This window comes from Macaca nemestrina, chromosome 2 (assembly GCF_043159975.1).
Source record: "Macaca nemestrina isolate mMacNem1 chromosome 2, mMacNem.hap1, whole genome shotgun sequence".
In the NCBI taxonomy this organism is placed as follows: domain Eukaryota; kingdom Metazoa; phylum Chordata; class Mammalia; order Primates; family Cercopithecidae; genus Macaca; species Macaca nemestrina.
Genome location: NC_092126.1, coordinates 149,163,678 through 149,187,526, shown reverse-complemented (window position 1 = coordinate 149,187,526; position 23,849 = coordinate 149,163,678). Strand labels below are relative to the sequence as shown.

General features: G+C 48.1%; 1 protein-coding gene across 6 annotated transcripts; it reads left to right on the top strand.

Moving 5' to 3' along the window:
- The first annotated feature begins 499 nt into the window (after positions 1–499).
- Positions 500–21,016, top strand: LOC105477695 (SEC13 homolog, nuclear pore and COPII coat complex component). 6 transcript variants are annotated; one of them, XM_011734336.2, is made up of 10 exons: positions 574–643; positions 2,243–2,420; positions 3,435–3,479; positions 6,121–6,236; positions 8,823–8,974; positions 9,461–9,594; positions 16,237–16,370; positions 16,781–16,904; positions 17,765–17,911; positions 20,565–21,016. In XM_011734336.2, the coding sequence occupies exons 2-10, from the start codon at positions 2,280–2,282 to the stop codon at positions 20,676–20,678; spliced, it is 1,107 nt and encodes a 368-aa protein (XP_011732638.1). In that variant the 5' UTR covers positions 574–643; positions 2,243–2,279; the 3' UTR covers positions 20,679–21,016. The 6 variants fall into 6 exon arrangements, with proteins under 6 accessions (XP_011732640.1, XP_011732638.1, XP_011732637.1 ...); XM_011734335.3 differs by lacking the exon at positions 574–643 and adding an exon at positions 663–1,068; XM_011734337.2 differs by lacking the exon at positions 574–643 and adding an exon at positions 666–1,167 and having other exon boundaries at positions 2,387–2,420.
- The last annotated feature ends 2,833 nt before the right edge of the window (positions 21,017–23,849 follow it).

Here is a 23,849-nt window from a genome sequence, read left to right as displayed (position 1 = left end):
TAACAAGAGTCTCGCTCTGTTGCCCAGCCTGGAGTGCAACGGTGCAGTCATGGCTCACTGCAACCTCCGCCTCCCGGGTTCCAGCGATTCTCCTGCCTCAGCCTCCCGAGTAGCTGGGACTACAGGCGCGCGCCACCATGCCCGGCTAATTTTTGTATTTTTAGTAGAGACGGGATTTCACCATGTTGGTCAGGCTGGTCTCGAACTCCTGACCTCAGGTGATCCGCCCCCAGCTCGGCCTCCCAAAGTTCTAGGATTACAGGCATGAGCCACCGCGCCCGGCCGATAGTTATATTAACTCTTCCTTTCGTTTATGGATCTCAGGAAAAGGGCAGACTTGGTCGGGAGAGTAGACCCACCAGAGCTTCAGATTCCAAAGCCCCCCTGGTCAGGGTCACTGCGGCAACCAGAGCCTCAGCCCTCTGGTCTCGGCGTCACTGGAGGATAGGGGCTGGGCCTCGGGAAGGCGGGGCGCGCCCTTTGGAAGGCGCGGAACTGTTGTGAGAGCCGAGCGCGTTGCTGCCCGGAGGCTCCTACGCCACGGCCCGGCAGCTTGAGGGCCGGGCGCCGGAAGTGAGCTATTCGGAGGCGCCGCCGGGAGCTGCCACGTCCGAGACCCGGAGCAGCCACCGCCACAATCATGGTGAGTGTTGGGACTGAGGAGGCCGAGCAGGGTGAAGGCCACGGTCGCAGCCCTCACGGGTTCCTCGGCCGTGCTGAGTCCCAAATCCTAAGCTCCCCTCCAGCCACCGCTTAGAGATCTGGGGAGCTCTGGCCCCGTCCTTGCGGACCATTCCGAGCGGAGTCCAGAGGTGAAGCCAAAGAACCTCCCTGACTCTGCGGGGCGCGCCGCTGCCGCGTCTCCTGCCAGCCTCCTTCCTTCTCTTCCAACAATTGAATACAAAACGAGAAACAGCAGAGGAGCTACTCTATACCGAGCCCTCAGCATTGTTCGTAATCTCAGCCTGCTAACATGCTTGTGAAGAAGGTGCCATTCTTCTCAACACTTTACAGATGAGGACACTTGAGGTTCGGAGACGTGGAGCCTCTTGCACAGCTGCTTAAGTGGTAGAGCCGAGATTTGAACCCTTCTAACCATTCCTTTCTGCCGCCTACTACATCCCCTAGCAGAGACGATTGAACAGTTGCTCGGGATAGGGCCCCCAGGTAGGATGGGCACCTCGGGAAACGTGAAGATGGCCTGAACGACCCTCCGAAGGCAGGGGCTCAGGGTTTTTTAAGTCTCTGTGGCATCTGCAGTGTACATTCACTCCACACTTACTCCTTGAGTGAATGAATGACTGAATGAGAACTAAAGAATGGAAGTATCCGGGCTGAGCCTGGCATATCTAGTACATGCATTCTTTTAGAAACATGGGTGTGCCTCAGCAGCAGGTTTGAGGGAACCTGCAGGAACCTAGAAATCAGAACACTGTGTTCTTGCTCTGCAGAGGGTTAGGTGTAAATCACTCACCTCTGGCTCTTCCACTGCAGGTTAGAGTTGAGGCTCTTATGCTCTGACATTGAGCTCATCCTAAATGAATTTTTAACTCATTATCTGATTTCAAAGAGGTGAATTATTTTGAGTACAGGTGTTAACAGGGACCAGATAACACCAGGTCCCTGGGAAGAAGTACTCTAAGAAGTTAGTTCTCTCTCTCTCCCCCCTCTCCCCCCACTACCCTCTCCCTCTCTCTCCCTCTCCCCCTCTCCCCCTTCCTGCCTCCTTCCTCCCTCCTTCCCTCCTTTTCTCTCCCCCCCCTCCTTCTTTCCTCCCCCCCCCCTTCTCTCTCTCTGTCTCATTCAGAAGCATGGTTCATCAACCGTGACTGGTGGGTGAGAGTGGTTAGAATTAAATGTTGATTATTTCTAAGGTCCTTTGGTAACACGGCTGAAACTACTTCTCAGTAAACTTTCTTCCTGAACCTACTTATCCTCAGCTTTACAGAACTCAGTGTAACAACTGCTTTACATTTTAGACAGGCAGCCTGGTGGAGTGAAGTTTTGTGGACTGGGAGTTAGAAGGTTAGAGAATGGGGCTCTTTTCCCAGTTCTGCCTTTAACTAGCTCTGTGACTTTGGCAAGTGCTTTCTCTTCTCTGGGCTTCTTCAGTTCCTTAGTCTGTTGTAGGTCTCTGACTCTGCCCTTGGTACCCTGCCCTCCCCGCCTTCCCGTGCACTTTGTAACCTATACAGCTTGGCACATGGAGGAAACTCCTTATTGTCCTTACTTGCCTTTGCAGACTTCGGGGACCTGTTTTTTAGAGAGTCTAGAATTTGATGAGAGAACCTGTGCTTACTTGGTGTGTACCTCTTGAACTGCTTTGCAGCCATCCTCTTCCAGTGTCTGCCTTTCTGAAAACACAAGTCAAACTTTATACCTACAGGGCTTGTGCTGGAAAAGATGAAATGGGGAAAATGGTAAGAAATGTCTGTTCCACAATGAAACTTCTTTTAAGTCCTCTTTTCTGTCCCAAGAATTTAAGAGAATAGTGGTTGAGCAAAGAAAAAAAAAACACCTTTTGTTCATTTACTTATTCATTCAGCAAATAGTCACTGAGTTCCTTCTATTTGCAAAGCACTGTGCTGGATGATTTGAGGGGATTTGAAACTGCAGATGGCTCAGACTGTGGATCCAAGGAGCTCACCTTCTAGTGGGGAGAAGAAACAGCATAAAATGTTGTTTGTGGTCAGTGCTGAAGATGTGCAAGAGAGTCCAGCCATTTGAGGATCTGAGAATCAAGAAAGGTGATGGGTGGCCCTTTTTGAGCTGGACTTCAGAGAATGGAGAGGAGGGTGATGACCATGACACCATGTTCCAGCCCTACAAACTATTCAATCCTGGATCCCACTAGGTGATGGACCAGGGAGCAGCCTCAGGAAAAACTCTAATCAAGTCTCCCAGTCTGAAGTAATGACTTTGTTAGGCATAAACTGCCTGGAACATCAGAGGCTCTGTCATCCAGGAAAGGAACACCAGCTGTAGCTCCCTTGTGGTCTCTCCTCACCCTTAAGAGTAGCCAGGACTGCTTGCCATTTCCCCACACACATCAGGCTCTCAGACCTCTTTGTCTCTCCTCATGTATTCCCTCTGCTTGGCTGCTTGGACTGGTGTTTTCTCCTGTGCCACCTGCAAATTCCTACCCATCATCTAAGGCTCAATTCATGTCTACCACCCCACCCCTCAGGCTCCTATGGGACACTCAAACCACCATTACAGAATTTATCTTGCCACACTAGCATTATTCGCGAGCTTCTCAAGGGCAAAAGTTCCTCTTTGTGTATCTAGTTCCTGGCACAGTGCTTGGCAAAAAGAAGGTACTTAGACTGAATGCTTACTGAGTGAAGGAATGAATCAACGAACGAATGCAGTCGTTCGTTGAGATGGTTGTATTCTGCCGTCAGTTAATTTACCAGCGATATCTTTGGTTCTAGGTGTCAGTAATTAACACTGTGGATACCTCCCATGAGGACATGATTGTAAGTATTAATATCACCCTCCTGGAGGGCTGTGGACATGGGCATTTTTGTGGGAGGGAAGCAATTTGGGTTTTTCATTACCCCTTTCTGTTGATCATTCATGGATCCAGGGTGGCTTTGCAGTGGTTGCCCATTAGCCTGTAATCTCGGGGTATGGTTAGGCTCCCCAGCAGTGCCCTCTGAGTCGTTAGGACTGTGGCAGTCTGGTCACTCTCTGCTGGGAGGAACCTGGGAATAGTTTGTAGTTCTAGGCTGTCAGTGTTCCAGCCAACACAGTAACCTGCTCTCGGATGAAGGCTGAGTGGGTGCAGAGGTTTGACAATAGCCTTCCCACCTGTCTTCCTCCTGCTGTCACTTCTTAGCCCCACTGGAAAGGGGAGTGAAAAGAAGAGAGTACAGAAAGATGACTCAATACAGAGGCAGAAGGTGGCCACAGTGAAAGCCCCAGGCAGAGCCCAGTCAAACCACCAAGACAATAGGCCAAGCACAGCCCTTTGAACCAGAAGTCGTACTCAGGGCATTTCCTGAGAGGTAAACACAGGGCTCAGTATAAGATGGCAGGGCTGTAGGAGAAGGTCCAGAGGTTAAAGTCTACAGCAGGAAAAACACAGACTCTCCTTCATTCAGGGCCAAGCAGCCTTTGAGCAAGACCCCGGACAGCTGACTCACAGTGATTCATGTCAGGGTTCTTGCCCTCACAACCTGTCCATCAACAGTTGCTTTTGGGTTTCTGAGAGGTTGTCTAGTCCCAGAGTTGTATATTTCTCTGGATTCAGTCATGAGTGGTCTAGCTGTGAGACCACGCCTCCTTGGAGATAGCATGGCATCATGGGCAGGAAGACCCAATCTGAGACTCCCTAGCCAATATCTTAACATTTCTGAGCCAGCCTCAATTTACTTATGGGAAAAATAATAGATATGCTACCTACTTGTATGAGTTTGGTTTGAGAACTAGATGAGGCGAAGTAGTAATGATAAACATTTGCATGCTCACTGAGTATCAGGCCCCATGCTAAGTAGTTTTGTTTTCTTTTTTTTTTTTTTTTTTTGAAACAAGAGTTTCACTCTTGTTGCCCAGGCTGGCGTGCAGTGGCGCAGTCTCAGCTACTGCAACCTCCGCCTCCCGGGTTCAAGAGCAATTCTCCTGCCTCAGACTCCGGAGTAGCTGGGATTATAGGCATGCGCCACCACGCCCAGCTAATTTTGTATTTTTAGTAGAGACAGGGTTTATCCATGTTGGTCAGGCTGGTCTCAGCCTCCCAACCTCAGGTGATCCACCCACCTCAGCTTCCCAAAGTGCTGGGATTACAGGCGTGAGCCACCACGCCCAGCTGTACTTTTCATTCAATATCTTGTTTAACTTCATAACATGTCTCAAACACCCTTGATGCTATCATTAACCTTATTTAAAGATAAGGGAAGTAAGGCCCATAGGATGTTGGTAAATAATAAAGATAAGGAAACTGAAGCTCAAGGAGATGAAGTATTTTCAAAGTTTGCACAGCAAGTAAACTAAGGAGATAGGATTTAGATCTGGAAGGTACTGTGTCCTGCCTCCTTCCACTGAGAAGCATGAGAAGTGCTTCAGAAAAACCCCTGTACTGCCTGCCTTCCAAGAAACCCAAGGCCTGATACAGTGGAAGGAGTTCCCAAAGAAAAATCAGGTTGTGTTCCTCGTGTAGGGAGGTGAGAATTTCCATCTAAGACAGACAGAATGAGTGCCTTTGAATGGGCATAATTGCCCTTGGTGGCCGTGGGAGTGCAGCTGATAGTCCTGAAACTCTCAGGGTGGGACAGCTGGAGAAAGTGACATCCATTGGAATAGGCAGGGCTAGCAAGCAGGAGAGACCAGGGTGTTCAGTGGGGCGGGAGGCATGGTGCCTCAGAGACCATCATCCCGTGGACAAGGATCTGCAGGCAGGGGCCAGGCCTAGTTCTGCATGCTCAGTCAGCATCAAGGAATTCGGTTCACAAGTGGTGAGAGCAGCGACACTTAAGGCATTGTGTTCCTTGGGTGGAAAGTCTGGGAAGCTCTGGGCACACCACTAGGGAAAAGGTCGAGCAGAAACCCCAAAACAAAGGTCCACAGAGGATCCAGGGCCAGGGCTGGAAGAAAGAGCCCAAATATCTGAATGGAACCCTGTGTGCAGGACAGAGCTGCATCACAGAGGACCTGACTGGGGACTCCAGGCAGTCAGAGGCCCACTCCTTTGGCCTGCTCCCATGCATTAGCATCAGGTGCTAGGGCTGAGCTGAACCCAGGGCTATTCCCCTTTAGCCCACGGAGCCTAAGAACAGAGTAGGGCCTGAGAGGATGGAGGAAGAAGAAGGCAGCTAGGCCAACTTTTTTTCTCCCATACCCACCCTGCGGAACAGGAATGGAAGGGCCCTTCCCTGAGGTATGTAAAGGGTCTGTGACACCAGCTGGGTGTGGCTTGCTTTTCCCTTTCAGAGGGACACTGCCCGTTGGTGAAGTGAGAATGTACACATGCTAGCTTCCTGCCTGAGGGTGATGATACTTTGAGATTAGATTGATTTCAGGGAGATTCTGGTCCGAACTAGACTCTGTGTGGTGACAGCCCTCACCCTACCTGCCCACCCACCCAGCCTGCAGGCTTCCCGAGCTGTCCTCCCTTTGCAGCACGACGCCCAGATGGACTACTACGGCACCCGCCTGGCAACCTGCTCATCAGACAGGTCCGTCAAAATCTTTGATGTGCGCAATGGAGGGCAGATCCTTATCGCCGACCTCAGGGGGTAAGTGCTGGCAAGCCCAGGGAAGGGCTCCAGGAATGGTGTGGGTTCTCAGGCCCTGCTTCAAGCGTAGTTGCAAAGCATGGGAGCCCAGATTCAGAGCAACCCCAAAGTGCATTTGGCAGAGAGGACGCTGGGATCCCAGCCAACCTGGCTGTCCTCAGCAGACGTCCCCAGGGATGATGCTGTTAAGGGCACAGGTGGATGCAGGTGTGAGTCTCAGCTCTGCCACTTTATATGTACCCATTAGAAGACCTTGGGCAAATGAGTCAGTTTCTGTCTCAGAGCCTTCATCTTGCTCATCCTCAAAACTGGGCCAGTGCTACCTCCTGTCCAGCTAGTGCATGCAAGGCCCTGATGCAGGGCCCAGCACACAGTAAGTCTTTAGTGCAAGCAGCTACTGCTACTTTTAAAAGTGGTAAACAGTACCATTTCATGCAAGTTTAGCCAGTATGACCTGAAGTGTCACAAAAGCATCGCCATAAGAATAAGGTAAGAATGCCATCATTTTATAAATGCCATTGTTCTGCCTGTTTGCCCGTGGCAGGTGTTCAGTGATGATTTACAAATGTTTGGCCTGCCCTGCTCCCTACTGAGATCTTGAGGAAGTTCTGGCTCATTTTTATGGCCACATCTCTACTGCTTTCCCTCAGCTCACTGCCTTTCATGTATTTGTGGGTTTTTCTGGGTGCCATGGATCTCCAGGGGTTCTGTGAGTAGAACTCAGGGGTTGATGAATTGGGACAGGAGAAAAAAAAATGCATTTTCAGTGACTCTGATATTTAGCATTTCCTTCAATTACGGATGTAGGCCAGAAACTTCAGTAGTATTTGTAGTGCCTGTCACTTTGTCACCAGTAGAAGTCACAGATATTGTTATCACACATCACAGTTACTTAGCTACTTCAGAATATCACTTATGCTCATCACGACTTTGAAATTACAGTGGTTATTAGACCTGCCACTAGAGTTTGTTGCTTGAAGTGTTAACGAAGACGTACATGCATCACTATCTCATAAATTGCTTTATAATATTTTGATAACAGGCTGGGCGAGGTGGCTCACTCCTGTAATCCTAACACTTTGGGAGGCCGAGGTGGGAGGATGGCCTGAGCCCAGGAGTTTGAGGCTGCAGTGAGCCATGATGGTGCCACTGCACTGCAGCCTGGGTGACAGGGCAAAACCCTTCTCCCAAAAAAAAAAAGTGATTAGTGTATAATTTATAATTGAATTTTCTTTATAAGCCTAGTTCTGTGTGTTTTGTGCATTATTCTGATGAGGGTCCATAACCTTCCCCAGAATGCACAGGCAAGATTAAGAGCCATGACAGGTAGGTGCTCAGCACGTGTTTGTTAACTGAATTAAAAAGCAGTTTTTAAACTAAGTCAGTGTCCATTTGGGGAAGTGGGCCTAGAAGTTCCCCTCTGTCTGAGTGTCAAATGATCAAGTGGCTGAGGAGCCAAATCGGGCTTCTCTATGCAGGAGCCCCTGGGCAGGCAGAGAGCTGCCGCAGTGCAGCTTGTTGGCCAGGGCAGTTATGTTTTCTGTGGCTCTGTCCTTTCTGCTGTTTTTCTTACATTCAAAGGATGTGAAATATTGGAGGGATAAAAAACATTCCCACCCCATTCTTTTTTGCCTTAGTAAAAACTGTGCTAGTTGTTGGAAGTTTGAGTCTATTCACAGTTTCATTAGCAGCACCTTTGTAGGGACTGGGAATGTTCTGTTGTCCCAGCCAGAGGGAGGAGGAGACTTGAGTGTGTGCAGCCCACAGTGAAGGAGTAAACCAGGAGCAGCACTAATAGCTAATGGGTATTGAGTGGCTTTTTTCTTTCCTTCTACCAAGCATTGTTTCAAACTTTATGAAAGAATTCTTATTGATTTCTCCATTTTCAGGTAAAGAGACAAAAATATCCTTGCCTAAAGTCAAGAGCTAGTGAATGGGGGAATGGGGCTGGTCTCCTAACCACTAACTCTACCACGCTACTCTACCTCTTGAGTGCTAAGGTGCAAACCCTTCCCTGGGCCAGAGAAATGGTCCCCATACAAAGCCTGGCACAGAGCATTTGCTCAGATAGTACCTGTGATCAGGTAAATGGATAAAGATCAGAAGAGAAGGGAAAGACATGCCTTTTGAACAAATTAAAAGAGTAGTGGAAAATATCAAAATGAAACTGATAATGCCTCCTCAGGAAGCTGACCGTCAGGAAGGATGAATAGCAAGTGAGTCTACAAATATTTCCTGAGCACTTGTGGCTGGAAACCCTGGACCAATTAATGACTATGCTGTAGACAGTACATATAGACAGTGCTGGCTGCAGTCTGGACAAGTGAGGTTCCTGCCTGGAAGGCTGACCCAGAGGCTCAACTCTCTCTCAAAGGCTCTGTGACCTTAGGTTGCTTAACCTCTTAGGACCTCAGGCTCCTCACTGTCCACTGAGCACCCCTTTTGAAATGGCATTGTGTAGCTCTCCCTTTGAAGTTCTTAAGCAGTTCTGCCCTGATACATTGTCTCAGGGAGCCATTTAGTTCTGTCCAAAGCAGTGCCTGCAGAAGCACTGTGGGTTCCTCTGGCCTGTCTCTCACTTTGCAGTCATGAGGGTCCTGTGTGGCAAGTGGCCTGGGCTCACCCCATGTATGGCAACATCCTGGCATCGTGCTCCTATGACCGGAAAGTCATTATCTGGAGAGAGGAAAATGGCACCTGGGAGAAGAGCCACGAGCACGCGGGACACGACTCCTCAGGTACACTGAGCATGGCAGCAGAGTGGGCGAGGGCACCACTGGGTAAAAAAGGAGGACTCTGTCCCGGCTGGAGCCCTGGCTCCCTGCCCCTCGTGGTGCCTCTTGTCTGTCCCTTGAGCTTTGGTTGGCTTTTCTGCTAGTCTGTCTACAGCTGAGTAAGGCCCTAAGACCTAAAGCCAGTCCAAAACAAATAAGAAAAGACAAGTGAGTTTCTCTTCAGGATTATTCATTTTAAGGACTACCCTTCATTCTCAGATTGTTGTCCTACCCAGTTTTTCGTTAGATAGACTGTAGGTTATGAAATCATGGTATTAGTAGGTGATAGGGTTTTTTTCAGTGTCCTCAGTTGACCAAATTACAGCTTCCCCCTGGTGACTCCTACAGTTGTTTGTTGTGGAAATTTAGTAAAACAGTAAATCTGTGGAAGGCGGGACCTGGGGCCGCGGTCTCCCTGCTTTGCTCACTGCACTCCCCCTCTTCCTACAGTGAACTCGGTGTGCTGGGCCCCCCATGACTATGGCCTGATCCTGGCCTGTGGGAGCTCAGATGGGGCCATCTCCCTGCTGATGTACACCGGGGAAGGCCAATGGGAAGTAAAGAAGATCAACAACGCTCACACTGTGAGTCCAGCCCCTGCCTTTCCTGCAGTGAGAGTGCTTGCCTTGCCCTGTGTCCGCAGGCTCCCTAGAAGGTGGCAGGGGAGGGTCCCTGCTGTGCAGTGGGCCGGGGAGGGGTCAGCTGACCAGACATGATTGCTGTAAAGCAGCTTTGGGCCTCTTTGCTCTGAAACCAGACCAGGCTGCACCAGCCTCATTCAGCCCAGGCAGGACTTGGCACTGCTTCCTTGTTGTCTGCTCCCAAGCAAGGGAGGGCTGGGCACCAGGAAGGTGCAGCAGCAGCCTGCTCACTGCCACCTTAGCTATGGCTGCGTCCAGGTGACATGCCCTGCAGTAGTCACTGGGACCCTGTAGAATGGAGTGGTGTTACTAAAATTTTTTAAAAGTATGTGAGCTATGCATACATTTAAGAAATATTAATATAAACAAGGTCATTCTTTACCCAACTTTTGATGAATTAGTGAGCAACAGCGGTTGTGATGTTGGTGGTTCAATCAAGGAACAAGCGTTTGCAAAGCGAACATCAATGTCCTACCTCCTACCACCACACAGTTCAAAACCCAACAATAACTAGTGTGGGGGGCTCATATGACTAATGCCACATCATTTGCTGTCATGCATCTGTGTGATTATTGGATATTTTATGAGTTTTCTACAACAATTAGTATTTATTCTTTTTCTAATCTCATTCCAGTTCAGGGTCACAGGTGGCTGGAGCCTGTCCTGGCAGCTCAGGGCATGAGGCAGAAGCCAGCCCTGGACAGGATACCATTCCACCAGCGGAGCACTCGCACACGCCCCCACACGCACACTGGGACAATGCAGGCGCACCAGCGAAGCGAACATGCACATCTTTAGGGTGTGAAAGGAAACCAGAGGACCAGGAGAGAGCCCACGCAGACACAGGGAACGCACAGACTCCACACAGGCAGGGCCCCCGCTGGGAGTTGTTTTTTTTTTTATCTTGTCAACATTATAATGAAATGAAATTGAGGATCAGTTGTATGTAGAATCAGACAATCTGTGGTCTTTTGTGGCTGGCTTCTCCTACTTAGCATAATGAGTTCAAGTTTCATCCATATCATAACGTGTATCGGCACTCCATTCCTTTTTATGGCTGGATAATACTCCATTGTGAATATAGACATTTTGTTTATCCATTCATCAGATGATTGATGTTCTTGGCCTTATGAACAATGCTGCTATGAACATTTGCAGATAAGTTTTTGCATGAACATATGTTTTTAATTCTCTTGGGTCTATACCTGTTGTGAAATTGCTGAGTCATGGTAATTCTGTTTAACTTTTTGAGGAACTGCTAAACTGTTTTGCAAAGTAACTGTACCCTTCTACATTCCCATCAGCAGTGTATGAGGGTTCTACTTTCTCCACATCCTCACTAACATATGTCTGTCATTTTGATTACAACCGTCCTAGTGAATGTGAGGTGGTATCTTACTGTGATTTTTTGGGTTTGTTTTGTTTTGTTTTTTTGAGATGGAGTCTTGCTCTGTCACCCAGGCTGGAGTGCAGTGGCATGATCTCAGCTCACTGCAAGCCCCGCCTCCCAGGTTCAAGCAGTTCTCACACCTCAGCCTCTTGAGCAGCTGGAACTACAGGCACACGCCACAACAGGAGACAGGCTTTCACCATGTTGCCCAGGTTGGTCTCAAACTCCTGGCCTCAAGTGATCCACCTGCCTAAGTCTCCCAAAGTGCTGGGATTACAGGTGTGAGCCACCGCACCCAGCCCTTATTGTGATTTTTATTTGCATTTTGCTAATCAAAGATGATGGTAAGCATCTTTTGGGGGCTTATTGGCTATTTGTGTATCTTCGGAGAAATGACTGGGAGGGGTTTGCACTCTAACACCAAGTGAATGCAAGCGGCCCACAATAAGAAAGGCTGAAGGGGCGGGAAGAAATCTGAGCTCTGTGATCCTCCAGAGCAAGCCTCTGGGACAGGCCCCCTCAGGAAGAGGAACTGCTGGAAATGAAATCACAGTTGAGCTGGATAGGGACACAGGAAAGGAAGGATGAGATGTAGACCAACGTGGGGAAGAGAAACAAAGACAGGAACTCCTGAAAGCCATCTCCCACATTTTTTAACACTACACAGAAACGAGGGAGAGTTCTGAGCTTAGACTTTCCTGAGCCTTTCTTATCAGGAAAACTCATCTGACCTAAAAATAACAGAAAAGTCTTTGAAGTGAAATTGCATACAAAGGTTTTTTTTTTGTTTTTTTGTTTTTTTGTTTTTGAGACAGAGTCTCGCTCTGTCGCCCAGACTGGAGTGCAGTGGCCGGATCTCAGCTCACTGCAAGCTCCGCCTCCCGGGTTCCTGCTATTCTCCTGCCTCAGCCTCCCGAGTAGCTGGGACTACAGGCGCCGCCACCATGCCCGGCTAGTTTTATGTATTTTTTAGTAGAGACGGGGTTTCACCGTGTTAGCCAGGATGGTCTCGATCTCCTGACCTCGTGATCCGCCCGTCTCGGCCTCCCAAAGTGCTGGGATTACAGGCTTGAGCCACCGCGCCCGGCATCATACAAAGTTATTATATAAGAAACAAAAATACGCAAAATACCCTCCCTGTGGACAGTGAGAGTACGTTAGAAAGATACGCCCACATAACAGAGCCAAACTGTAACCCGCTATTTCAAATCAAGCCAGGTGACATTCTAACAATACAAAGCATGAGAGAATAGCATAAATCAACATTTTAAAAATCAGAAATAAGGCGACAGAACTCAGGAAAGAATTAGAAATAAAAATCATTTCAGAAGTAAAGACTAAGTTAGATGAAATGCAAGTGTCGATAAACACAGCAGATCCTGCCTGAAAAGGATAAACAGTGTGAAAAAGGAAACATTTCAAGAGCAAAAAAGTGAAGAGGTAAAAAGGTTTTGAGCAAAAGTAAAGACAGGCAGAAAGGTCAAACCTATGAATACCAGGAGTCCCTGGAAAGGAAAACAGAACAAATACCAAAAAGTAATCCAGAAAACTTTCTTAAAATTAAAAAACAAAGATTTGAAACTTGAGATTGAGAGATCATGCCCTGCACTTAACAGTATCAGCCAGGTGCAGTGGCTCAGCCTGTAATCCCAGCACTTTGGGAGGCTGAGGCAGGCGGATCACCTGAGGTCAGGAGTTCAAAACCAGCCTGACCAACATGGCGAAACCCCGTCTCTACTAAAAATAACAAAAATTAGCCGGACGTGGTGGCGCACACCTGTAATCCCAGCTACTCGGAAGGCTGAGGCAAGAGAATTGCTTGAACCTGGGAGGCAGAGGTCGCAGTGAGCCGAGATCACACCATTACACTTCAACCTGGGCAACAGAGCAAGACTGTCTCAAAAAAAAAAAAAACAAGGCCAGGCGAGCTGGTTCAGCCTGTAATCCTAGCACTTTGGGAGATCGAGGTGGGAGGATTATTTGAGGCCAGGAGTTCAAGACCAACATGGCCAACATAGTGAGACCCTGTCTCTTAAAAAAAAAAAAAACCAGCATCACCAACGAAAAGATGTAATTCTAGTAAAATTATTAGACTTTAAATTTTGGGGGGTTCTAGAGAAAAGGAACCTTGTGACTTAAAGAGAAAAGACAATTAGGTTATTGTCAGACTTTTCAATAGTAAGGATTGGTGCAGAAGAAAAAAGAATAACATGTTTAAAATACTCAAGGAAAGAAAGTATGGGCCAGGGATTTATAACCAGGAAAATTGACTTTCAAGTGCACACAAAGACTTATACACAAAAGTTTATAGCAGCTTTACTAGCCAAAAACTGCAAGCAGTCCACATGTCCATCAACAGGTAAATGATAAGTTGTGATATATCCATACTTTGGAAATACTGCCAGCATTAAAAAGAAATGACTTAACACAATAAGAAGATGAATACATTTCAAAATAATTATGCTGAGTGAAAAAAAAAGAAAAAAAAGGACACACTGTGATTCCACTGCTGTAATATCTAGGAAGTGCAGCTGAGCAGGCCCGTGGTCACCAAGATTGGGGGCTGCAAGATGGGGAGATGGATTACCAGGGGATCGAGGAAACTTTCTGGAATGATGGGCATGTTCCTTATCTTGATTGAGGTGATGTGATGATCCTACAGGGTATATTTTTGTCAAAATTCACCAAATCATGCACTTGATATGCAGTTTATGTCAATTATACCATATCAAAGCTGTTTTTAAAATTAGCTTTCAAGTGTAAAGAATATGAACTATTATCAATATGCAAGAATTCAGGGAATATTTGGGAGGCGGAGCTTGCAGCAAGCCGAGATCGCGCCACTGCACTCCAGCCTGGGCCACAGAGCGAGACTCTGTCTCAAAAAAAAAAAAAAAAATTCAGGGACTACTGTTTCTAGGAGCCCTTCCTGCGGAATCTACTAGAGGATACATGTCACACAACAAAAATGACTACAAAGACTTCAGCATAAATATATAGAACTAAGATGAAATGAGGGTTAAAAGGCTGGGCCCACGGCGGACACGGTGGCTCACACCTGTAATCCCAGCACTTTGGGAGGCTGAGGCAGGCAGATCACCTGAGGTCAGGAGTTCAAGACCAGCCTGACCAACATGGCAAAACCCCATGATGTGGTTTGGCTGTGTCCCCACCCAGATCTCATCTTGAATGCCCACGTGTTACAGGGGGTACCTGGTGGGAGGTGGTTGAGTCATAGGAGGAGGTCTTTCCCATGCTGTTCTGTTCTCTTGATAGTGAATAAGTCTCACAAGACCTGGTTCTATGAGGAGGAGTTCGCCTGCACAGGCTCTCTCCCTTTTTGCTGCCATCCATGTGAAATGTGACTTGCTCCTCCTTGCCTTCTGCCATGATTGTGAGGCCTCCCCAGCTATGTGGAACTGTGAGTCCATTAAACCTCTCTTTTTTTGGTAAACTACCCAGTGTCAGGTATGTCTTTATCAGCGGCCTGAAAATGGACTAATACACCCCATCTCTACTAAAAATACAAAAATTAGCCAGGCGTGGTGGCACACACCTACAATCCCAGCTACATGGGAGGCTGAGGCAGGAGAATCACTTGAACCTGGGAGGTGGAGGTTGCAGTTAGCCAAGATCGCGCCTCTGCACTCCATCCTGGGTAACAGAGCCAGGCTCCGTCTCAAAAAAAAACAAAAAAAGAAAAGGCAGTGGCTCACACCTATAATCCCAGTAATTTGGGAGTCCAAGGTGGGAGGATCGCTTGAGCCTAGGAAGTTTGAGGCTGCAGTGAACCATGATCATACCAACCTGCCCTTCAGCCTGGGTGACAGTGAGACCCTGTCTCAATAAAAAAAAAAAAAAAAAAAAAGTTTTTGTTAATAATAAAGAGGAGAATCAGTCATCTTTGGAAAGTGACAGAACCAGTTCAGAAAGAATCAAGCGTTTATCCAGGCTTTCCTTTCTGACCTTGTATTAGTCTGTTTTCATGCTGCTGGCAAAGACATACCTGAGACTGGGCAATTTCCAAAGGAAAGAGGATGGAGAACTCAGTTCCACGTGGCTGGGGAAGCCTTACAATCATGGCAGAAGGCAAAGAGGAGCAAGTCACATCTTACATGGATAGCAGCAGGCAAAAAAGAGAGCTTGTGCAGAAAAACTCCCATTTTTAAAATCATCAGATCTAATGAGACTTTATCACGAGAACAGCATGGGAAAGACTTCCCCCCGTGATTCAGTTACCTCCTACTGGGTCCCTCCCACAACATGTGGGAATTCAAGATGAGATTTGAGTAGGGACACAGCCAAACCGTATCAGACCTCTACCCCAGGTAACCAAATAGTTAATGAGAAGTACCCCTATCTGGAGCATTCCATGGAATAAATGACAAAGAAAGGATAGAATTAGAGTGTCACCATTTTACAAGACCCAGTGAATTCAGAGAAGCCTGAGTTATTGACAGCTGTTAATATAAGAGACAATCTAACGTGCCTCCTGATGAGAGAACACACCAGCTCTAGTCTTGGCCAAAGGGATCACACCTGAGTCTCTCCAGTCTTGGCTCCAGCTGAGTTTTCAGGAATTCAGAGGAACATATTGAACTGCATATAAAGCAACAAAACCCAGACCGAGAAACTAGACTCTCTTCAGAAAAATTGTAAGGAAAAAAATCAGAGGAGGAATCTGCAAAGTAGGAGATGTAAAAAAAAAAAATCCAAAAAAATGTTTAATGGATAAGACTATAGTGTCAAGGGATGCACATTTGGGCGATAAAAGGGGGGAAACTGGGTTAGAAGTCAGGGCAGTGGTTACTTGTAGAGGGAGCTGTGATTAGGAAGGGCATAATGACAGGGCTTTTCAGGCAGGTGGCAGAATTTTTGTTGATCCATTTATAATAAAAGATTTTTCTTAAAAAAAAAAGCTCCAATGTACTGTTCTTTCATGTGTTTAAAAAATGTCCTGTTAAATTTGTGGGAGTTCTTAATTTCTACTTTTAGTGCACACTGCAGAGAAATGCACACACTGTTGGGATCCTTGAGGGAGAATTCTGAGCAGTGGACCACATGATGAGTGCTTCATGTCAGCCTTCACACACAGTCCAGTCCTGAGAAGCGGAGGAGAGAGGGACAGCAGGCTTGGGTCTGCGAAAGCAGTGTTCTCTTGCAAGGCAGAGTCACCATGTGTTCCATCTTTACAGATTGGCTGCAATGCCGTCAGCTGGGCCCCTGCTGTTGTACCTGGAAGCCTCATAGACCAGCCTTCGGGGCAGAAACCCAATTACATCAAGAGGTTTGCATCAGGTGGCTGTGACAACCTCATCAAGTTGTGGAAGTAAGTAGGGAAATGTGACTTTCTATTTAAGGGGACATTTCTGCCCTTTACCCTACTCACCATGACTCAGCCACACTCACAAGAAACAAAGTCACCTTTCTTTCTCCCTCCTGCCAGTAAAATACTGTTTTCAATCTGTCGAAGGACATCCTTGAAAAACAACACACCTGTTCACCTAATTCCCAACTGTTGGAGCTGACTCTCTGGCTGTGGAAGCAGAGCATTTCCTGGAGGGTTTTTTTTATGGCTGGGGTGAAGGGAATAAAATGCCACAAACTCCATGAATGAAAGAAGAAAGATGGAATCGCTTCTCCACCCCAGGCAGATCCTGTTGGGTAGGGGAGGAGTTGAGGTGTGGGAAAGGCCCCCAGGTGGCTCCCTGCTGATTCTCTTTCTGTCCCCGCTGTTAGGGAGGAGGAGGATGGCCAGTGGAAGGAGGAGCAGAAGCTAGAAGCGCACAGTGACTGGGTTCGAGATGTGGCCTGGGCCCCCTCCATCGGCCTGCCCACCAGCACCATCGCCAGCTGCTCCCAGGTCAGCCCAGGGCCATGAGAGCATCTCTTGTCATGTAGTCTCGAGTCAGGCCCATCAGCTCTTAGTCTCCTTAGCGGAAAGTCCTCTGTGAAGGTAAAGGGAGAGCAACAGGCACCTTTGGCCCAGAGCACAGGGAGTCAGGTCATCGTGTGGGGAACTCTGGGTCAGAAGCCACAAGTGGTCTGCCTCCACTGAGATGAGAGAGCTACAACAGAACCAGCACCAAGCAGGAGGCGGATTCGGGATGAATTTTCCCTCCCGCCCGTTGTGACACTAGGGAGCCAAGGTGCCCAGGTGCAGTTCCGAGTGTTCCCAAGCAACGATGGAGCGGGATGGGAAGGGATGGGAATTCTAGGCTCAGCTACCGAGCCACCCTTCCCAGACAGCAAGGACCACCAAGGGCGAGCCTTTAGTTATATGCCACCACCCTAGAGGGAGCCAGCCAGGCCTTTCACATCATAGGAACCTGTTTGGTTTGGTTCTAAATTTGAGATTTTTGTGCCTTTTCACTTGTGCCTTCTCATTCTCGGAGCTTGGTTTTTGGAGAGCTCTGCCCATTCAGTTGAGAAGGTATAGATAGCCAGTGGAGGTGACTTGGCAGGCATCAGGAAAACCCCAGAGAAAATCTGAGTTAGCAACGCAGAGTCCACCTCCGAAACCTGGATGAGAAAAGGAATCCGGGACACTCTTGACCAGTGTGAAGAGACAGAAGCAAAGCTCTGGATGCCCCAGAGGTCCTTGGCTCCCCTTTGAATCCCCCACCCTGTGCCTGCAGAGAGGTGCTGCGTGGCTCTAGATGGGGAGGACATCACAAACACAGCCTCGCCCCCATCTCCTGACTCTATCCTGTTTCTTCCTAGGACGGTCGTGTGTTCATTTGGACCTGTGATGATGCCTCAGGCAATACGTGGTCCCCTAAATTGTTGCACAAGTTCAATGATGTGGTGTGGCATGTGAGCTGGTCCATCACAGCCAACATCCTGGCTGTCTCCGGTGGAGACAATAAGGTACATACCCATTCCCCACGGCTTGGTGGACATGGCCTGTTGGTCTTCACCCCGCCCACTAGAGAGCGCACTTGACATTCCCACCTGACTGCAGGCTGGGAAGGAGCCTCAGCCAGGGCTGTGTGCTGAGTGTGCCTCTTAGTTACATCATTAATGTCACAGCCCCCAAGGTAGTATTAGTATGTCCCCCTTTCACAGATGAGGAAAGAAGCTGACAGAGGCGATTTGACTTGCATGGGGGTCCCAAAACTATGAGGTGGCAGGGCCAGTCAGGCTCATCACCCTGCTAACCATTTGGTCACCTCATGGCGATGTTCAATTAGCTGTGCCAAAAAAGTAAGTGTATGAGAACCCATAAACAAAAGCGAGAAGATTGGGGACTTTTTTTTGTCCCTAACACTTAAAAGGCTTTTTAAAAATCTGTAGAGTTTATGAATACTTGTTATGCTGGTAAGAGTCAGGTACACAGTGGGTGCATTGAAAGAGTTTGCATTTTGCAGCTAAAAAGAGTTCTGGAGACCAGCTGCACAGGGATACAAATGTACTTCACACAACTGGACTGTGCAGTTAAAAATGGCCAAGATCATTTTATGTTACGTGTATTTTACAATTAGAAGGAAAAATTACTCGCAGAAAGGAAGCAGTAACAAGCCACAGCCATCTGCCCAGCTGAATTCCCCTGTAAGACAGAGGATCCCTAACTCCACAGGGTCAGTTCCACATGGAGTGGCTGTGCTGCGTTTTCAGGCACATTTGCTCTGCGTCTGAAGTGCGAGTTGGTCTGGATCCTGCCAGCCCTTGCTGCTTCTCTCCCTTGCCTGTGTTGGTCTTTTACTGTTTCCCAGTGGCCACTTTGGCTCCATGTCTTACCTTTCATTTGTGTAGCTCACAGCACAACCAACACAGGCAAGGCAGAGAAGCAGCTGATCTCCAGAACTCTTTTCAACTGCAAAATTGAAACTCCGTACCCATTAAATAACTCCCTTCCCCATTGCCCACCCCCCAGCGCTGGCAGCCACCCTTCTCCTTTCTGTCTATGTGAATGTGACTGCTCTAGGGAACTACCTAAGTGGAATCATACAGTATTTGTCCTTTTGCAACTGGGTTATGTCACTTAGCAGTATGCCCTTAAGGTGCCTCCATGCTGTATGTAGCACGTGTCAGAATTCCTTCCTTTGTAAAGCTAAGTAGTGTTGCATTGTATGGACAGCCTACACCCCATTTCTACACTCATTCCTCCACCAGCGGGCGCCTGGGCTGCTGCCACCTCATAGCTATTGCGAATAGTGCAGCTGTGAACATGGGCATGCAGATCTGAAAGCCTCTGCAGGCAGCTTTTCTGACCGAGGGTCCCTTTCATCTACAGTGGTCCCAGAAAGATCTAGCAGGCCCCCTCTCAAAGCCATATTTCTAGTGAGTGCCAGTCAGGACTAGAACCCAGGTTTGATGGCACTCAGGACAGACCAAGGGACCAGATTGCCTCAAGCAGGCCCACAGTGATTTTTACAAGGCTGTAAGCAAGTGCCTGGCTGTACATGCAATGTTTTGGGGTCCCCGTCACTATGCATTTAGGCTTCTTGCTCTTTCCTTCTTTATAAGCCTATTTCCTTTTGCTGTCTCCATAGCACCCTTAGTTAAAGGACTTAGTATGTTTTCAATCCGAGAGCTTTCTGCAGTGTGTTGAGTGAATAAAGTGTGTCCCTAAAGCAAGAGTTCTTAAAATCAAAATCATTATTTTCATTTTTAATGAAACTAATATATGTACATAGCTTTAGATTGTTTTTGTTTTTTGTTTTGTTTTGAGATCGCGTCTCACTCTGTCGTCCAGGCTGGAGTGTAGTGGCAGTCTTGGCTCATTGCAACCTCCGTCTCCTGGGTTCAAGCGATTCTCCTGCCTCAGCCTCCCCACTGGGAGATTATAGGTGCCTGCCACCAAGCCCGGCTAGTTCTTTTGTGTGTATTTTTAGTAGAGATGGGGTTTCACCTTGTTGGCCAGGCTGGTCTCGAACTCCTGGCCTCAGGTGATCCACCCATCTCAGCCTCCCAAACTGCTGGGAGCCACCACGCCTGGCCTAGATTGATTTTTTTTAATGCAGCCTCCTAATTTTCACTCTCCAGGGGCAAACCTTTTCAGCTCTTAGCTATTTCTTACACAGTTTACTTCAGTGTAGAAACAACATACTAATGTTACCTTCCTCTACCACAGTAGCTTTCAAACTGCAGCGTTGTTACACCTGTTAAAACAGATTGCCAGCCCCACCCCGAGAGCTTCTTAATCAGTTGTTCCAGGCCCCAAGAATCTACAGTTGTAGCAAGTTCCCAGGTGACCGATGCTCTGGTCTGGGGACCACACTTCACAAACCCTGCTCCCTGCCACCCCATATCCTGTTACCGTAGCTCTGTCACAGTTTGGTGAAAACAGTATCCTGTGTTGACATCATCATCCACAGCTGCTATTATTGTTACTCCTTTTTTTCTGTGAGTTTTTATTCCTGGACTCTCATTTTGGTGGGATTTCAGTGGAGGAGGGACATGCTCTGTTCATCCACAAGCCTCTGGGCAGTGGTTCTTGATGGGGATGAGGCTCATATTTAGGGGACAGCGGAGGGAAGGCCTCAGACCCATGATAATCTGCTTGTGCACTGACTTGCAGGTGACCCTGTGGAAGGAGTCGGTTGACGGGCAGTGGGTGTGCATCAGTGATGTCAACAAGGGCCAGGGCTCCGTGTCAGCGTCAGTCACAGAGGGCCAGCAGAACGAGCAGTGACAAGACAGGTGGGGCCTGGCTCCCTACCCGCCAGCGCCAGGACTGCCCCTTCCTGGGCCAACTGACCAAACAACTGGGAAGAGCCCCCAACTCCAACAGGATTGTTTTCCCAGGAGGAGTTACAGATGCAGCCACAGATTGATCATCTGCCTTAATTATCGGAGATGCTTTGTAATCTGCTGTCCAGCTGAAAGCGCTCATGTTATGAGGAAGAAACTGCAAATGAAGTTCAAATCTATTTTAAACTATTTTGGGCCATTTTTATGTACCTTTGGGTTCAGGCATTATTTGGGGGGGTTTGTTTCCAAAGTAACTAAATAAAGTCATATTGCTTATAATTCCCGCTGCGTTATCCTAACCACCTCCCACCCCACCCCGCCAGCTCAGTTTGACTCTTGTCGGTCCACGCACTAGAACAACGTTCACAAAGGCCATGGCTGTGATGGCCTGGCTCAACCCCACCCACAAAGGTGGCTTGTCACTGCATGAGCATCTCTTTGATTCAGTTTATACTGAAAGCACCATACAGAGCACTGGACTCAGCCTTTGGTGACAAGGACTGTAGCCCTGGCTCTGCTGCTCAACCTCTCCGTACACATCCTCTTCTGCAGAATGGGACTAATACAGTCTGCCCTACAGGATGGCTGCAGGACTCAAATGAGCTAGCGCATCTGGTGACCCACAAAATGCCATGCAGATGCAAGGTGATATTAACCAGACACCAATAGCTATGAGGCTGGCCCAGAAAGTGGGCACAATTCATTCAGTTTATTGACGCTGTCAGGGAAAGGAGGGCCCTGTGATGGGAGACCTAACTGACCCTGAACCACGTTTTCAGCAGAGGCCCTGTGACCCTGACAATCGCCACAGCCATCACTGAGCCTGCAGTGAGCCAGACACTACCCTGGATCTTTCACACACTCACTAATTTAAGCAACACAAGAACCTTGTGTGGGTGTCCCCAGTTCACTAATGAGGAAGCGCTCAGAAGGTAGAAGCACTGCCCAAGACTGTGCAAACATAAAGCCAGCACCTGGGTCTGGCCTGTCTCAAGAGTTACTCCCCACTGTAGCATCAGGGTGGGAGCTGGGGGGATCTCAGCTACAATCCAAGGGTGCTTCTCACACCAAACCTTTGTATGAATCGGCCCAGATAAAAGGTCAGCCCAGTTGCCTCAGGACCCCTAGTCTACCTACTTCTTGTCCTTCCCTCCTTTTTCAGCAGCAAAACCCCCTTTTAAAAAAAAATAAATCTGATCATACTATGTAACATGCAAAAAAGTGAAACCACTTTGGTTAAAGGTGAGGATAGAGAGGCCATGGCCTGGCCCAGTCAGCCTCCCAAGTCACTCCACAAAACCCAAGCCTTCTGAGACCAACATGAAAACAGCTGCTTCCTTCCCTTCATTACTCAGAAAAGCAAAGCCCAGGAAGGCACCTTCGCGTGCACTACTGAGCGTAGAGTTCTACACCGAATCCTTGAGCCACATCCACATCTGCCTCCCTGATATGCATGCTCTGTGCTCCTCAAGCCTGGGCCTGGGCTTCCTATGGTGCCAGCTGCTGTCACCAAGTAACTACCGAGAAGGAACTAGTCCCGTGTCACTCTGGGTTGCTGGTAGGTTAACGGGTCCGTGGCTGTGTACTCTATTTGTAACTCACACCACCAAGGATCGGTTAAGATAATTGGGAGTTAAATGAAGTTTGCACCATAATAGTTGTTTATGCTTAGAGTGGCAACACATTAACCATTCCTGGGGTAAGAGGAGACCCCAAAATTAGTTACCACAAAATAGCCTAGTCAAATAGAAACACTATCTGTAAGACTTGAACGCAGTTGCCAAGCCCAAATGAGATAAAAGAAAGGGAAACTTAAAAGGAACAGAGTTCTGGTTAGGGCCAGATGGCGCTAGCAGCCACATGTTTTTTAATCCTTTTGCAAAAACAAAGCAACTGTGACAGCAAAAGAAACCCAGAGACCCTAGAACATGGAGTAGGCCAAAGCCTTCATAGACACAATACCTCTGAGAGAGCAGCAGGGCGAAGAAGAGGGAGTTTTTATGGTGCTATAAGCCAGAGACCCCCAAAATTGCCATCAGATACTCATCCATTCTGAGTAGAAAACTCAGCAAGTCAATGTGAAAACAATTCCCAAAACTAGAAGATTCACAGGCTTCCACTTACAAGTGAGCCCAGAAACACTAAGGGGAGACCTTCCACTTCTGCATATAAAGGATTAACAGTTATAAGAATTTCCCAGCCAGGTATAGTGGCTCACAACTGGAATCCCAGCACTTTGAAAGGCCAAGACGGGCGGGTTATTTGAGCCCCGGAATTCAAGACCAGCCTGGCCAACACGGCGAAACCCCATCTCTACTAAAAATACAAAAATTAAGTGCAGTGGCGGGCCTGCAGTCCCAGCTACTCAGGAGGCTGAGGCACAAGAATCGTTTGAGCCCAGGAGGCGGAGGTTGCAGTGAGCCGAGATTGCACCGCTGCACTCCAGCCTGGGCAACAGAGCAAGACTCTGTCTCAAAAAAAAAAAAAATTTCCCTGGCTGGGTGCAGTGGCCAGTACTTTGGAAGGTTGAAGGAGGAGGATCTCTTGAGCCCAGGAGTTTGAGATCAGCCTGGGCAACACAGCAAGAGCCTGTCTCTTTAATAATAAATAAGAATTTCCCTCACGCTATAAACAACTACGAAATCAAGAAAAATACATGAAACAACTACTGCTTTCAGACATAGGACAACAGGCAGTGTTTGGGAAAAGGGAAACAGGTAAGCACAACAAATGCCCCAGATTACTACCCAGAAGCAGTTTCTGGGCCAAAAGGTAAAGAGAGACTCCAGAGTCTAGTAGTCTCTGGGACTTGAAGAGACAGAAGTCAGAGTTTAGGAAGACCCAGGCAGGCTGGGCGCAGTGGCTCATGCTTGTAATCCCAGCACTTTGGGAGGCCGAGGTGGGCAGATCACCTGAGGTCAAGAGTTCGAGACCAGCCTGGCCAACATGGTGAAACCCTGTCTCTACTAAAAATACAAAACCTGGCTGGGCGTGGTGGTGCACCCCTGTAATCCCAGTTACTCAGGAGGCTGAGGCAGGAGAATTGCTTGAATCAGGGAGGCGGAGGTTGCAGAGAGCAGAGATTATGCCACTGCACTCTGGCCTGGGTGAA

Excerpts from the sequence above, each read along its gene's own strand:
- LOC105477695 (XM_011734336.2), top strand. The coding sequence starts at position 2,280 with ATGAGAGAACCTGTGCTTACTTGGTGTGTACCTCTTGAACTGCTTTGC. Across the intron at positions 3,480-6,120 it reads CCTCCCATGAGGACATGATT|CACGACGCCCAGATGGACTA; the intron begins GTAAGTATTAAT and ends CTCCCTTTGCAG. Across the intron at positions 8,975-9,460 it reads CGCGGGACACGACTCCTCAG|TGAACTCGGTGTGCTGGGCC; the intron begins GTACACTGAGCA and ends CTCTTCCTACAG.